Source organism: Scyliorhinus torazame, chromosome 11 (genome assembly GCF_047496885.1).
Source record: "Scyliorhinus torazame isolate Kashiwa2021f chromosome 11, sScyTor2.1, whole genome shotgun sequence".
Classification (NCBI taxonomy): Eukaryota; Metazoa; Chordata; class Chondrichthyes; order Carcharhiniformes; family Scyliorhinidae; genus Scyliorhinus; species Scyliorhinus torazame.
The window spans coordinates 140,772,619-140,787,386 of NC_092717.1; the positions used below are offsets into that span (position 1 = coordinate 140,772,619).

The 14,768-nt window shown below is 45.8% G+C and overlaps 1 protein-coding gene across 20 annotated transcripts in view; it reads right to left on the reverse strand.

Annotated features, from left to right (window-relative positions):
* The window catches only part of dtna (dystrobrevin, alpha), a 513,111-nt gene that overhangs the window by 57,755 nt on the left and 440,588 nt on the right, over window positions 1-14,768 (reverse strand). For all 20 annotated transcript variants that reach the window (XM_072467819.1, XM_072467814.1, XM_072467818.1 and 17 more), the window contains 2 exons: window positions 8,012-8,099; window positions 2,654-2,742 (listed from right to left, as the gene is read on the reverse strand). In XM_072467819.1, the coding sequence (XP_072323920.1) occupies window positions 2,654-2,742; window positions 8,012-8,099 (177 nt within the window). The remainder of the gene's footprint in view (window positions 1-2,653; window positions 2,743-8,011; window positions 8,100-14,768) is intronic.

Below are 14,768 nucleotides of genomic sequence, written 5' to 3' on the forward strand. Positions count from 1 at the left end.
GCTAAATTCAGCTTTAGCATGGGCAGTACATGCAAAGAATTCATTGCAGATGATTGGAGGCTATGGTCCTTATCAATTAGTGTTTGGTAGAAATCCTAAAATTCCATCGATTTTGGATGACCAGCCTCCAGCTTGGGAGGGGACTACAATTAGCTCTGGTTTTGCTGAACATTTGAATGCATTACATAGCAGTAGAAAAGCTTTTTTGGAAGCAGAAGTCTCTGAAAGAATTCGCAGAGCTTTAATACATAATGTACGGCCATCAGATGCCGTTTTCCAGCAAGGAGGCATGGTATACTATAAGAGAGATATTTCTAATGAATGGAAAGGCCCAGGGAAGATCATAGGCATAGATGGCAAAACAATTATTTTGCAACATGGTAATCAAACTGTTAGGGTCCATTCATCAAGGATAATGGGTACAGATTACAAATTTTCAAATTTAGACAGAGCAGACAGACATGACGAGGAACCAGAGTCAACTGGTACGCATGTGTTACAGAACTGTGAGGACCAATTAACTGATATAGACAGGGGGCGCGATTCTCCACTCCCACGCCGGTTGGGAGAATCGCCTGGGCCGCCAGAATTTCCGGGGACGTCGGTCTGACGCCCTCCCACGATTCTCCCAAGCGGCGGGAACGGCCCGGTCGAGTTTCGCGTGCCGCAGGCCGGAGAATCGCCGGAGACACCCAAAATGGCGATTCTCCGGCACCCCCGCTATTCTGAGGCCCGGGTGGGCCGAGCGGCCAGGCCAAAACGGCGGGTTCCCCCCGGCGCCGTCCACACCTGGTCGCTGCAGTCGTGGGCGGTGCGTGAACGCTGGGGGGGGCGGCCTGTGGGGGGGCAAGGGGGGATCCTGCACCGGGCTTCACCTGGAATGTGGGGTGGCCCGCGATCGGTGCCCACCGATCGTCGGGCCGTCCTCTCTGAAGGAGGACCTCCTTCCTTCCGCGGCCCCGCAAGATCTGTCCCCCATCTTCTTGCGGGGCGGATTTAGAGAGGACGACAACCACGCATGCGCGGGTTGGCGCCGGCCAACCCGCGCATGCGCGGATGACGCCCGTTATGCGGCGCCGGCCACGTCATCTATGCGGCGCCGCTTTTACGCGGGCGACAAGGCCTGGCGCGTGTAGATGACGCGGCCCCGATCCTGGCCCATTGCCAGGGCCTGAATCGGTCGGGACTGGGGCCGTTCCGCACCGCCGTGAACCTCGACGGCGTTCACGACGCCGCGGCCACTTTGGCGTGGGAGTGGAGAATCCCGCCCAGGGTTTCTGTGGAGGAACACAACACTTCTGGTGAATTAAAACAGGCCATTTTTCCAAAAGGGCAACTGCCAAAAGTTGGTACAAAAGTGACATACTTGCCTGAAGGGTCTAGTCAATGGAAGGATGCAACTGTTATTAGTAGAGCAGGGAAGGCCACTGGAAAGTATAAACATTGGTTGAATGTACAGCATTCAGGGGAAGGAGTCAAGACAATGGATTGGGAAAACGAAGTTCAAAAATGGAGGGCACAAAAACGCAGTGCCAGTTCAGATCGTACATCGGATAGTGAACAGGTCTGCAGGAAAAGGTTGAGAACTATTGAAAGGACATCCCACAGCAGAAGGGAAAGATCAAGCAGTAGCAGTACAGAACGAGATACCAGGCGGGAGAGGGGACGTAGTTTGTCAAGGTCTCGGAACATGAGTAAGTCTACGAATACTAATAGGAGTAGAAGCCCATATGCAAGTGAGATTTTGGTGGCTTCAAATAAATTAGATGAAAAAGTTATTAAAGAAGCAAAACTGCAAGAATTGCATAGGTGGAAGGATTTGGGTAATATACCTATTGACTGTCACATTGACAATAAATTCCTGTGGGAAAATGTGCACTCTACAAAAAGTGTCAATGAAAAGAGGTTACAGATAGACATCGCAAGTTTGAAGCAGATGTTGAACAGAGGGGAAATAACAAAAATTAAATGGGTCGACAGGAGCTATCAACTGTCAGACTGTTTTACGAAAAGAGGGGCGTGTGTTTTTGAGTTTCTTGAAATTTTGTTTTCACCTAATTATTATTATTTCTCCAAGGAAGGGGAGACTGTTAAGTAATGGGTTAAGAGACATTGCAATTAGTTGTCTCATTTATGTTAAGTATCCATTAATTGATACTGATATTTAAAGGGGCTTCAGGTGGCGTGTTGTTAAGAGTTTTGTGCAGAGGCTGTGGAAGTGAAATAAAGGGTGTTTGGTGAAAAGGAACAAGAACTTTAGACTCTTCATTTCACAGCAACTAAAACGTATAACACCGGAGCACCCGGAGGAAACCCATGCAGACACGGGGAGAACGTGCAGACTCCGCACAGACAGTGATCCAGCAGGGAATTGAACCTGGGACCCTGGCGCTGTGAAGCCACAGTGCTATCCACTTGTGCTACCGTGCTGCACAATGGAGGGTTGGCAACCCTACTTCCATTTCACTGAAATGAGCAGATTAAATTATGATCATTATTCCTCACGAGCTCTCTTACCTTGAGCTTACTGCTTGCTATCCTTCCTTTTTACTCCAAATTATTTTTAGCATTGTGTCCTTTCTTATTGGACATGCAATATACTAATTAATGAATCAAAGGAACATAAAGGTGAAATCAAGATTTCATTTCTTACCTATTTTTGTTTTCAAGTTCGGCAATCAACTGCCGTTGCTGCTTATTTGCATCTATGGTAGAGGACAGATCAGTGGATGCACGCTGTTGCTAGAAAATTGAGCAAAAATTATTTTAGGCTGCATCAAGTATTTTTTGTTCAAACAGCCAATTGAAAAAACTTTTTTTTTGTTCAAGTTGGACACAAAATTAGTATTCCTTCACAGATCTACCACCAAGAAACAGTTTTCTTTGCTTGAGCACCTTGGGAGTGTGCAAAGACAGGACTAACTTTGAAAATATTCTCCATTTCTCAGTGCACTGCCATATAACTGCAGATCAGTAGATAGAGACTGGAATAAAATATGGGGTTGGCTATAGATTTTTCACTCAGTACTGGTGGCAGCACACCATTTTCATTGCAATGCAGGTTACTTTGAAGAAAAAACTATGGATCTTCAAAAGTATTCTGTTTGCATCTTTTGCAAAAGGTTTAGAGGGATTTGATTTAATTTTCTCTTCATTAAAACTAAGGTGGCAAGGATACTGCAGTGAGAACGGCATTTGAGACTATAAAGAATTTTATTTAAATTTGTTACCTGTCTGAATAGCAGTTTTTGAAGTGAGACGTGGGGTCTTAAGACTTGAACCAAAAAAATTGAGAGCGGCAAACCTTCCCCGCAGCACGGGCTTGGGAGATTTCAATTCCCCGACCTTAATTAAATGATTTGAATTGAGCTTTTGCTCAAATCATGTAGGAATGATGTATAGGCCAGCCGATGGGAGCCATATTTTGGGTGACAAGAGGCTGCCACCAATGACCCAAGGGAACAGTCCCCAGCAATCAGGTAAGTCGATCTGGGAAGGGTTGGACACCTGAGGCGATCTCTGTTAGATAAAAGATGTTATGAAAGATGGGAGGTGGCTCAAGTGGAGCAAATACACCAGCATGGACTAGTTGAGCCGAATGGCCTGTTTCTGTGCAGTATGTCTTGTTTAATGAGGCTTGGTGAGGAGTGATTACAGAGAGTGGGAGATGGGAGGCTGGCCTAGAGAATACTTGAGAATAGAAAAGTGACAACGGCAAGGAATAGGCTTTCAACAGCAGATGGATAATGTTAGGTTGTTGCAATAGGTGGTCATTTTGATGGGGTGGACGAGGGATTTGAAACTCAGATCAACCAAATAGGATGACAAGGTTAGGAACTGTTGGTTAAACCTGAGACAGTGGCTGGGGAATGGGGGGAATCGATAGTGAGGGCACAAACTTTGAGGTGGGGCCAAGAACAATGAGTTTGGTCTTCCTAATGTTCAAATTGGAAGAAATCACAGCTTATCCATATTCGGCATGAATATTCAACAGGTAGTCTGATAATATAGAAGTAGAGGAGGGGCCAGAGCAGGTGAGCTTGAGCTGGGTTTTGTACACATTGAACCGAACCCTTCAGATGATGGGCTGAATTTTTATCCTTAAGGCCAGTAGTGGGAATAGAAAAATTGACATGGGGGCATAAGGAATCATGGGGATGGATGGGGGGATCCTTTAGCATGGGAGGATCTTTTGAATTTACCTTTCAAAAGGTTCCCTCACACTGACTATAGTTCACAGCACCAGAGTATACAGCAACTCTTCCAAAAGCTTGCCGTGTTCGCAATTATTATGGAGGACTGTGCCTAACCTGGCAATGGAGCGATTTGGGAATTCAGGGTGCAGGCTTGCCACCGCCCCCGAACCAGTCTGCACCCTTAAAAGACCTTGGTGAAAATCGGAAACCCTGGGAATAGGGTTGGGAATCTTGGAATTGGATATTGGGCTACCATTTTTAAAGGTTTGTGGTGTCTCACTGACTCCATAAAAATCTCACCCAATATCTTTAAAGATTCAGCATTATTATTCCAAAAGCAACGATAATTTCCATTCAATGGTTATGTTAAGAAAAAAGACCAACAACATAGGCTAGCAAAAACTGTTCTCATTTCTACATTTGTAATATAAATTCAATTTCTTTGAGATGATAAATAATTATTAATAATTATTAATATGTCCCATATTGTCTTAAAATTGATTTTTTCCAATTTCTTATAGTTTAGAAAGTGACCCGGGGCCAGGATCGAACCCGGGCCCTCAGAAACGCGAGGCAGCAGTGCTAACCACTGCACCACCGTGCCACCATTAATTTCTTATAATTTTAAGAATGATGTGAAGGGTGTAGAGGGGGTTCTGAAAGAATTTCTGAGAATGGCTTCAGTTATATAGATAATAGAGACTTCTCTTCTGCTGTTGAGTGGAGATTTGACAGAGATATTCAAAATCTTGAGGGCTTTGATTATACTCATCCCCACTGGCAGATTTTATGGCAATTGGGCACATAAAATCCAGCGAGCAACCTGACTACCACACACCTGCCTGCCCCCACTGTAACTCTACCAGCAGTGGGGCTGGTGCCAGGTAGCCCAGTTATCCAACTGAGGCCCTTAAGTGGCTAATTAATGCCAGTAGTGGGCAGGCTCCGTGGTCCCTTAAGAGGGCTTTGCAAAGGTGTTATTCTCCTAAGCTCTCCTCCTCCATGGCCTCTCAAAACCCAACTCCCACCTGCCTTGTCCAGGCCTGCCAGCTTGACACTCAACAAAGAACAAAGAACAAAGAAATGTACAGCACAGGAACAGGCCCTTTGGCCCTCCAAGCCCGTGCCGACCATGCTGCCCGACTAAACTACAATCTTCTACACTTCCTGGGTCCGTATCCTTCTATTCCCATCCTATTCATATATTTGTCAAGATGCCCCTTAAATGTCCCTATCGTCCCTGCTTCCACTACCTCCTCCGGTAGCGAGTTCCAGGCACCCACTACCCTCTGCGTAAAAAACTTGCCTCGTACATCTACTCTAAACCTTGCCCCTCTCACCTTAAACCTATGCCCCCTAGTAATTGACCCCTCTACCCTGGGGAAAAGCCTCTGACTATCCACTCTGTCTATGCCCCTCATAATTTTGTATACCTCTATCAGGTCTCCCCTCAACCTCCTTCGTTCCAGTGAGAACAAACCGAGTTTATTCAATCGCTCCTCATAGCTAATGCCCTCCATACCAGGCAACATTCTGGTAAATCTCTTCTGCACCCTCTCTAAAGCCTCCACATCCTTCTGGTAGTGTGGCGACCAGAATTGAACACTATACTCCAAGTGTGGCCTAACTAAGGTTCTATACAGCTGCAACATGACTTGCCAATTCTTATACTCAATGCCCCGGCCAATGAAGGCAAGCATGCCGTATGCCTTCTTGACTACCTTCTCCACCTGTGTTGCCCCTTTCAATGACCTGTGGACCTGTACTCCTAGATCTCTTTGACTTTCAATACTCTTGAGGGTTCTACCATTCACTGTATATTCCCTACCTGCATTAGACCTTCCAAAATGCATTACCTCACATTTGTCTGGATTAAACCCCATCTGCCATCTCTCCGCCCAAGTCTCCAGACAATCTAAATCCTGCTGTATCCTCTGACAGTCCTCATCGCTATCCGCAATTCCACCAACCTTTGTGTCGTCTGCAAACTTACTAATCAGACCAGTTACATTTTCCTCCAAATCATTTATATATACTACAAAGAGCAAAGGTCCCAGCACTGATCCCTGTGGAACACCACTGGTCACAGCCCTCCAATTAGAAAAGCATCCCTCCATTGCTACTCTCTGCCTTCTATGGCCTAGCCAGTTCTGTATCCACCTTGCCAGCTCACCCCTGATCCCGTGTGACTTCACCTTTTGTACTAGTCTACCATGAGGGACCTTGTCAAAGGCCTTACTGAAGTCCATATAGACAACATCTACTGCCCTACCTGCATCAATCATCTTAGTGACCTCCTCGAAAAACTCTATCAAGTTAGTGAGACACGACCTCCCCTTCACAAAACCGTGCTGCCTCTCACTAATACGTCCATTTGCTTCCAAATGGGAGTAGATCCTGTCTCGAAGAATTCTCTCCAGTAATTTCCCTACCACTGAAGTAAGGCTCACCGGCCTGTAGTTCCCGGGATTATCCTTGCTACCCTTCTTAAACAGAGGAACAACATTGGCTATTCTCCAGTCCTCCGGGACATCCCCTGAAGACAGCGAGGATCCAAATATTTCTGTCAAGGCCTCAGCAATTTCCTCTCCAGCCTCCTTCAGTATTCTGGGGTAGATCCCATCAGGCCCTGGGGACTTATCTACCTTAATATTTTTAAGACACCCAACACCTCGTCTTTTTGGATCACAATGTGACCCAGGCTATCTACACCCACTTCTCCAGACTCAACATCTACCAATTCCTTCTCTTTGGTGAATACTGATGCAAAGTATTCATTTAGTACCTCGCCCATTTCCTCTGGCTCCACACATCGATTCCCTTGCCTATCCTTCAGTGGGCCAACCCTTTCCCTGGCTACCCTCTTGCTTTTTATGTACGTGTAAAAAGTCTTGGGATTTTCCTTAACCCTATTTGCCAGTGACTTTTCGTGACCCCTTCTAGCCCTCCTGACTCCTTGCTTAAGTTCCTTCCTACTTTCCTTATATTCCACGCAGGCTTCGTCTGTTCCCAGCCTTTTAGCCCTGACAAATGCCTCCTTTTTCTTTTTGACGAGGCCTACAATATCACTCGTCATCCAAGGTTCAATACGTCATCCAAACTCAGGATGACCGCTAGGCTGGATCCAGTACAGTTCACCGCCTCAAGCCCTGAGTGTGGTACCAGTAGTGGCCATTGTTCCCAGTGGCGCTGCCATACTGGAGAGGTGTCAGCCTCTGATTTGCTGTTAAATGCCAGTGTTCCGCTTGGCAAGCAACCCCCTGACATTTTAGCCGGAGAGGGGTGGAGAATTGGTGCCCTTTATAATTTAGCCTGAGGTGTCTGGATAGAATAGATAGAGTCAAGCTGTTCCCATTCACAGAAGAGTTTAGAATCAGAGGAAATTGATATAAAACAATTGGCAAACAAAACAATGGTGACAAGAAGAAAAACATTTTTATACAACGAGCAGTTAGAATCTGGAATTAAAATGTGATGCTTTTATATGTGGAGAACTTTGAGATTGGATAAGTACCTGAAGAAAAAGGATTTGCAAGACTACAGAGAAAGAGTAGGGGGAGTGGAAGCTGCTGTAGACGTAACAGCCCGAATGGTCTCCTTCTGTGTTCTGACCATTCTGTGATTCTAAGAATGCTATGAAATCGAGTGCAGATTCTGGACACAATGCACAAAGTGGCCTTTACATTGTATTGCTTGCTTTGAAGGAACTGGTAAAAATGTACCAGTAAAAATATATTTGTGGTGCTGCAACTAATATTGAGCTGTTACGTTGCAACCAAATTTAGCATTTTAAATTTGTTTGGTTCACTACTCACTGAAGATGCTGCCTCAGCAGCGAGTCGTGCTGCATACCGTGCTATCAATCGATGTTCTTCATCCAGTCGGCTTGGACTATCAAGGACACTATTAACAAAGGATAAAACATCAACAGGTCACAATGGATCCTTCATTTTATAGTTCTCAATCTCGTTAAAATTGAATTTGCTCTTATGCATTTTTCTGGATATTGTTACAGTGATATTTATTTCAACACATTGCGGGCAATGCCCACTTAAACATTGAATTTAATTATTGTTTCCTTGCACTTATCGTAACCACACTGTACAAAGAATGTTGCAAGATTTGTGACAAAATAATACTGGACTAAATGATTTATTATTTGCTCCCATTGTACACTTTAAGCAAAGCATTTACTGCAAAGTTAAGGTTTGTTGTACACTGCTCACATTTTATAGTTCAATACACATCAGGCTGCTGATTAATGTTCTCAAAACTGTAGTACATTTCCGATCATGATTACATTTATGGTATCTACAATTCCATTTCTAACTCTCCTCCAACAATAATTATAAAACCTGAGGTATTCAATGCAAATGGCAATGTTAACAAGTTCTTTTGTGAAATTTTATGTTTAGTTTATATTAATATGGCTGAAGGTTGAGATCTGAAAGACCTCTGGAATTGGACTCCTTGGAGCAGAGTAGATAGAGAGAAATGTAATCGATGTGCTTAAAATTAGGACGAGTTTTGAAAGAGTAAAAAAGGAGATATTTCCCCACTGGTGGGCTGATCGGTAACCAGAGGTTACATATTCAAGATAATTCACAAAAGAACCAGAGGGGAGATGAGATTTTAGTTTTTAATGCAGCAAGTTATCACAGATTATCATAGATTATCATAGAATTTACAGTGCAGAAGGCCATTCGGCCCATCGAGTCTGCACCGGCTCTTGGAAAGAGCACCCTACATGAGCCCACACCTCCACCCTATCCCCGTAACCCAGCAACCCATCTAACCTAAGGGCAATTTAGCATGGCTGATCCACCTAACCTGCACACCATTGGACTGTGGGAGGAAACCGGAGCACCTGGAGGAAATGGTGAGAACGTGCAGACTCCGCACAGACAGTGACCCAAGGGGGAATCGAACCTGGGACCCTGGCGCTGTGAAGCCATAGTGCTAACCACTATGCTATTGTGCTGCCCCGGTGAGTTGGAATTCACTGCCTGAAAAGGCAGTAGGGACAGATTCAATAGGAACTTTCAAAAGGGAATTTGAAAAATACTTGAAATGGAACAATTTGTAGAGCTATTGGTAAAGAACAGAGGAGTGAGACTGATTGGAGAGCATTTTGAAAAAGGCAGCACAGAAAAGATGGGCTTGGCCTTTCTCTGTACTGGTAGATCTTACGATTCTACGAATCGGCTTCAGCGTGTAGCTTGTGTGTAACTTGTATAACTTGTATAACTCAGACAAAGAACAACGCAAGGGCTATCCTCCCCAACTCACAAGGATGGAAATTCATGTAAGCTCATTTTTGGGCCTCAGGTCTCATTTGGCTATAAATATTAACACCAACGCCAAACCTAGGAAAAAAAACTTTTAGTGCAAGAACTCCTTTCACGTTTGCATTACAGCCAACATTCAGAATTAAGAATCATCCTCTGCAATTCATTAATACCTCTCTCCTATGTTGGTTTACATATGCTAGTGCACCTGTGAAATCTATCCAGGGTGGCTTGCAGCTTGGAAGATGAAAGGCTGCTCAGCTTCCTCGAGTAGGTCTGACCCTTATCGGCCTTGTCTTCAAACCGTGTAACCAAGGCAGTACGGCCTAGCTGGCTGTATGGCATGGACTTCTCAACTACAAATCATCTTGACAGAATCCCTGCAGTGCAGAAGGAGGCCATTCAGCCCATTGGGTCTGCACCAACCCTCTGAAAGACCCTGGCAAGGGGATGGAGCTTTTGTTGCTCGGGAGCCCCTCTGTGGGTTATAAAATGCCCGATTAGGAGGGCTCCCCAATTCCCCAGTCTATAGGGAGGCCATCAGTGTTCATACAACTGAAGCGCCAACCATCATTGGGAAAAGAGAAACATAGAAAAAATAGGAGCAGGAGGAGGCCATTCGGCCCTTCGAGCCTGCTCCGCCATTCATTATGATCATGGCTGATCATCCAACTCAATAGCCTAATCCTGCTTTACCCCAAATCCTTTGATCCCCTTCGCCCTAAGTGCTATATCTAACTCCTTCTTGAAACCATACAATATTTTGGACTCACCTACCTCCTGTGGTAACGAATTCCACAGGCTCATCACTCTCTGGGTGAAGAAAATTGTCCTCATCTCTGTCCTAAATGGTCTGCCCCGTATCCTCAGGCTGTGACCCGTGGTCCTGGACACAGCCACCATCGGGAACATCCTTCCTGCATCAACCCTGTCCAGTCCTGGTAGAATTTTATAGGTTTCTATGAGATTCCCCCCTCATTCTTCTGAACTCCAACGAATACAATCCTAACCGATTCAATCTCTCCTCCTACGTCAGTACTGCCATCCCAGTAATCAGTCTGGTAAACCTTCACTGCACTCCCTGTATAGCTAGACCACCCTCCCTCGGATAAGGAGACCAAACTGCACACAATATTCCAGGTTTGGAGGGCAGCACGGTGGCGCAGTAGTTAGCACTGATGCCTACGGCGCTGAGGACCCTGGTTCGATCCTGACACCCGGTCACTGTCTGTGTGGAGTTTGCACATTCTCTCCATGTCTGCGTGGGTTTCACCCCCACAACCCAAAGATGTGTGGTTAGGTGGATTGGCCATATCTTTTTATTAAAACAGTAAAAAATATATACAAGGCCAAATGGTACAAACACTTAATTTTGTGTTGGATAAACAGGGTGCCCTCCCGTCACGTTTGCATTACAGGGAGGAGGGGTAGGATACTCTGATTATTAAAACAGTTCACAACAAACGGTACAAGCACTAAACCTTGCGCAGGAGAGACCCGATACCCTCGCTTCTGTACCAACAGAAGGGGAAAGGAAGGAGGGTGGGGTGTGGGGAGAGGAGGGTGGTGGGAATTGGCCCCTTAATTGGAAAAAAGTAATTGGGTACTCTAAATTTTAAAAAAATATTCCAGGTGTGGCCTCACCAAGGCCCTGTATAATTATAGCAAGACATCTCTGCTTCTGTTCTCGAACCTCTCACAATGAAGGCCAGCATACCATTTGCCTTCTTTACCCCCTGCTGCACCTGCATGCCTACCTTCAGTGACAGGTGTTTAAGACACACAGGTCTTGTTGCACGGTCCCCTCTCCTAATTTATGGCCATTCAGATAATAGTCTGCCTTCTTGTTTTTGCTACCAAAGTTGACAACCTCACATTTATCCAAATTATACAGCATCTGCCACTCATTTGCCCACTCACTCAACTTGCCCAAATCACACGGAAGGATCTCTGCATCCTCCTCACAGCTCATCCTCCCACTCAACTTGGTGTCATCTGCAAATTTGGAGATATGACATTTTGTTCCCTCATCTCAATCATGAATATATATTGTGAATAGCTGGGGTCCAAGCACCGATTCCTGCGGTACCCCACTAGTCATTGCCTGCCAATTTGAAAGACCCATTAATTCCTACCCTTTGTTTCCTGTCTGCCAACCAGTTTTCTATACATCTCACTTCACGCCCCCAATCCCATGGCAGCAACAGGCCATTAATTGGCTCAATTGGCCCTTGGGTTGGAGGTTTGCCTGCATCTTGCCTCACAGGAGACTGTTAAATAAGTTAAAAGCCCATGTGTTAAGGGTAAGATCCTGGCATGGATAGAGGATTGGCTGACTGGCAGAGGCAGAGAGTGGGATGAAAGGGGTCTTTTTCAGGATGGCAGCTGGTGACTAGTACAAAGAACAAAGAAAAGTACAGCACAGGAAAAGGCCCTTCGACCCTCCAAGCCTGCGCCGACCATGCTGCCCGTCGAAACTAAAATCTTCTACACTTCCTGGGTCCGTTTCCCTCTATTCCCATCCTATTCATGTATTTGTCAAGATGCTCCTTAAATATCACTATCGTCCTTGCTTCCACCACCTCCTCCGGCAGCGAGTTCCAGGCACCCACTACCCTCTGTGTACATCTCCTCTAAATCTTGCCCCTCGCACCTTAAACCTATGCCCCCTAGTAATTGACCCCTCTACCCTGGGGAAAAGCCTCTGACTATCCACTCTGTCTATGCCTCTCATAATTTTGTAGACCTCTATCAGGTCTCCCCTCAACCTCCTTCGTTCCAGTGAGAACAAACCGAGTTTATTCAACTGCTCCTCATAGCTAATGCCCTCCACACCAGGCAACATCCTGGTAAATCTCTTCTGCACCCTCTCTAAAGCCTCCACATCTTTCTGGTAGTGTGGTGACCAGAATTGAACACCATATTCCAAGTGTGGCCTAACTAAGGTTCTATACAGCTGCAACATGACTTGCCAATTCTTATACTCAATGCCCCGGCCAATGAAGGCAAGCATGCCGTATGCCTTCTGGACTACCTTCTCTACCTGTGTTGCCCCTTTCAGTGACCTGTGGACCTGTACTCCAAGATCTCTCTGACTTTCAATACCCTTGAGGGTTCTACCATTCACTGTATATTCCCTACCTGCATTAGACCTTCTGATGCACTATCAATCACAACAAAGACAAGAGTAGTGGAATAATCGAGGCTTTATTGAGCAAAGATGTTGTGCTTCCTGTAGCTGGAACCAGAATGGCTGCAGCACCTGCGAGCACACACATTTATACACTGCCTACTGGGCGGAGCCAGCAGGCAGGGATTTACCCATGTACCTCTACTATACGGGCAGTGCCGTAATACATGTAATACAACTAATGATGACTACCACATCTTCCAAAATGCATTACCTCACATTTGTCCGGACTAAACTCCATCTGCCATCTCTCAGACCAAGTCTCCAAACGATCTAAATCCTGCTGTATCCTCTGACAGTCCTCATCGCTATCCGCAATTCCACCAACCTTTGTGTCGTCTGCAAACTTACTAATCAGACCAGTTACATTTTCCTCCAAATCAGTTATATATACTACGAACAGCAAAGGTCCCAGCACTGATCCCTGTGGAACACCACTAGTCACAACCCTTCAATTAGAAAAGCACCCTTCCATTGCTACTCTCTGCCTCTATGACCTAGCCAGTTCTGTATCCATCTTGCCAGCTCACCCCTGATCCCGTGTGACTTCACCTTTTGTATCAGTCTACCATGAGGGGCCTTGTCAAAGGCCTTACTGAAGTCCATATAGACAACATCCACTGCCCTACCTGCATAAATCATCACCACTAGTGGTGTGCCTCAGGAGTCTGTGCTGGGACCACAACATTTCACAATATACATTAATGATCTGGAAGAAGGTACTGAAGGCACTGTTGCTAAGTTTGCAGATGATACAAAGCTCTGTAGAGGGACAGGTAGTATTGAGGAAGCAAGTTGGCTGCAGAAGGACTTGGACAAGTTCGGAGAGTGGGCAGTGAAGTGGCAAATTAAATACAATGTGAGATTATGCACTTTGGAAGGAGGAATTTAGGGATAGCCTATTTTCTAAATGGAGAAATGCTTTGGAAATCAGAAGCACAAAGGGACTTGGGAGTCCTTGTTCATGATTCTCTTAAGGTTAATGTGCAGGTTCAGTTGGCAGTTAAGAAGGCAAATGCAAATACAGCATTCATGTCAAGAGGGCTATTATACAAGACCAGGGATATACTTCTGAGGCTGTATAAGGCCCCATTTGGAGTACTGTGAGCAGTTATGGGCCCCGTATCTGAGGAAGGATATGCTGGCCTTGGAAAGAGTCCAGGGGAGGTTCACAAGAATGATCCCAGGAATGAAGAACTTGTCAAATGAGGAACGTTTGAGGACTCTGGATCTGTACTCTTGGAGTTTAGAAGGATGAGAGGGGATCTTATTGAAACTTACAAGATACTATGAGGCCAGGATAGAGTGGATGTGGAGAGGATGTTTCAACTTGTAGGAGAAACTAGAAGCAGAGGACACCATCTCTTTCTAAAGGGACGATCCTTTAAAACAGAGATGAGGAGGAATTTCTTCAGCCAGACGGTGGTGAATCTGTGGAACTCTTTGCCGCAGAAGCCTGTGGAGGCCAATTCACTGAGTGTCTTTAAGAGATAGATAGGTTCATGATTAATAAGGGGATCAGGGGTTATGGGGAGAAGGCAGGAGAATGGGGATGAAAAAATATCAGCCATGATTGAATGGCGGGACAGACTCGATGGGCCGAGTGGCCTAATTCTGCTCGTATGTCTTATGGTCTTACCCACAACTGGCAAAACACCATGGAGGTGAGAAGGCAACAAGACCCCCCCACCCACCTTCCCTTGCCAATTTACAGGTGCCCCACCTCACAGACCATCCTTAGAGGGCTGGTAAATCCAGGGGCCGATTATCCAGAATAATTTCTAAGTGTGGTACCAAGCGGGAATTGATGTGAGTTTCCTGATGCTCGGCCCAGCGAGGCCGACAACTCAATTCAATGCTAATTGGTCCACTTAATGTAGCTTTACTGGCTTCTCGCCGCAAATGAAGGCTCGTCAGCTGATTCGCGGGACCGCACTCGCCAGCGCCCCCCCCCCCCCCCCCTGCTAATAAGCGGCACTTAAGCTGCACTTTCTCAGCCAGCTCGCAACAATGACGCTGAGGAAGCCTGCCCCAAGATTCAGGGATGCTGACCTGGGAAGGCTGCTATACGTGGCGGAGGCCAGGAGGAGTGTC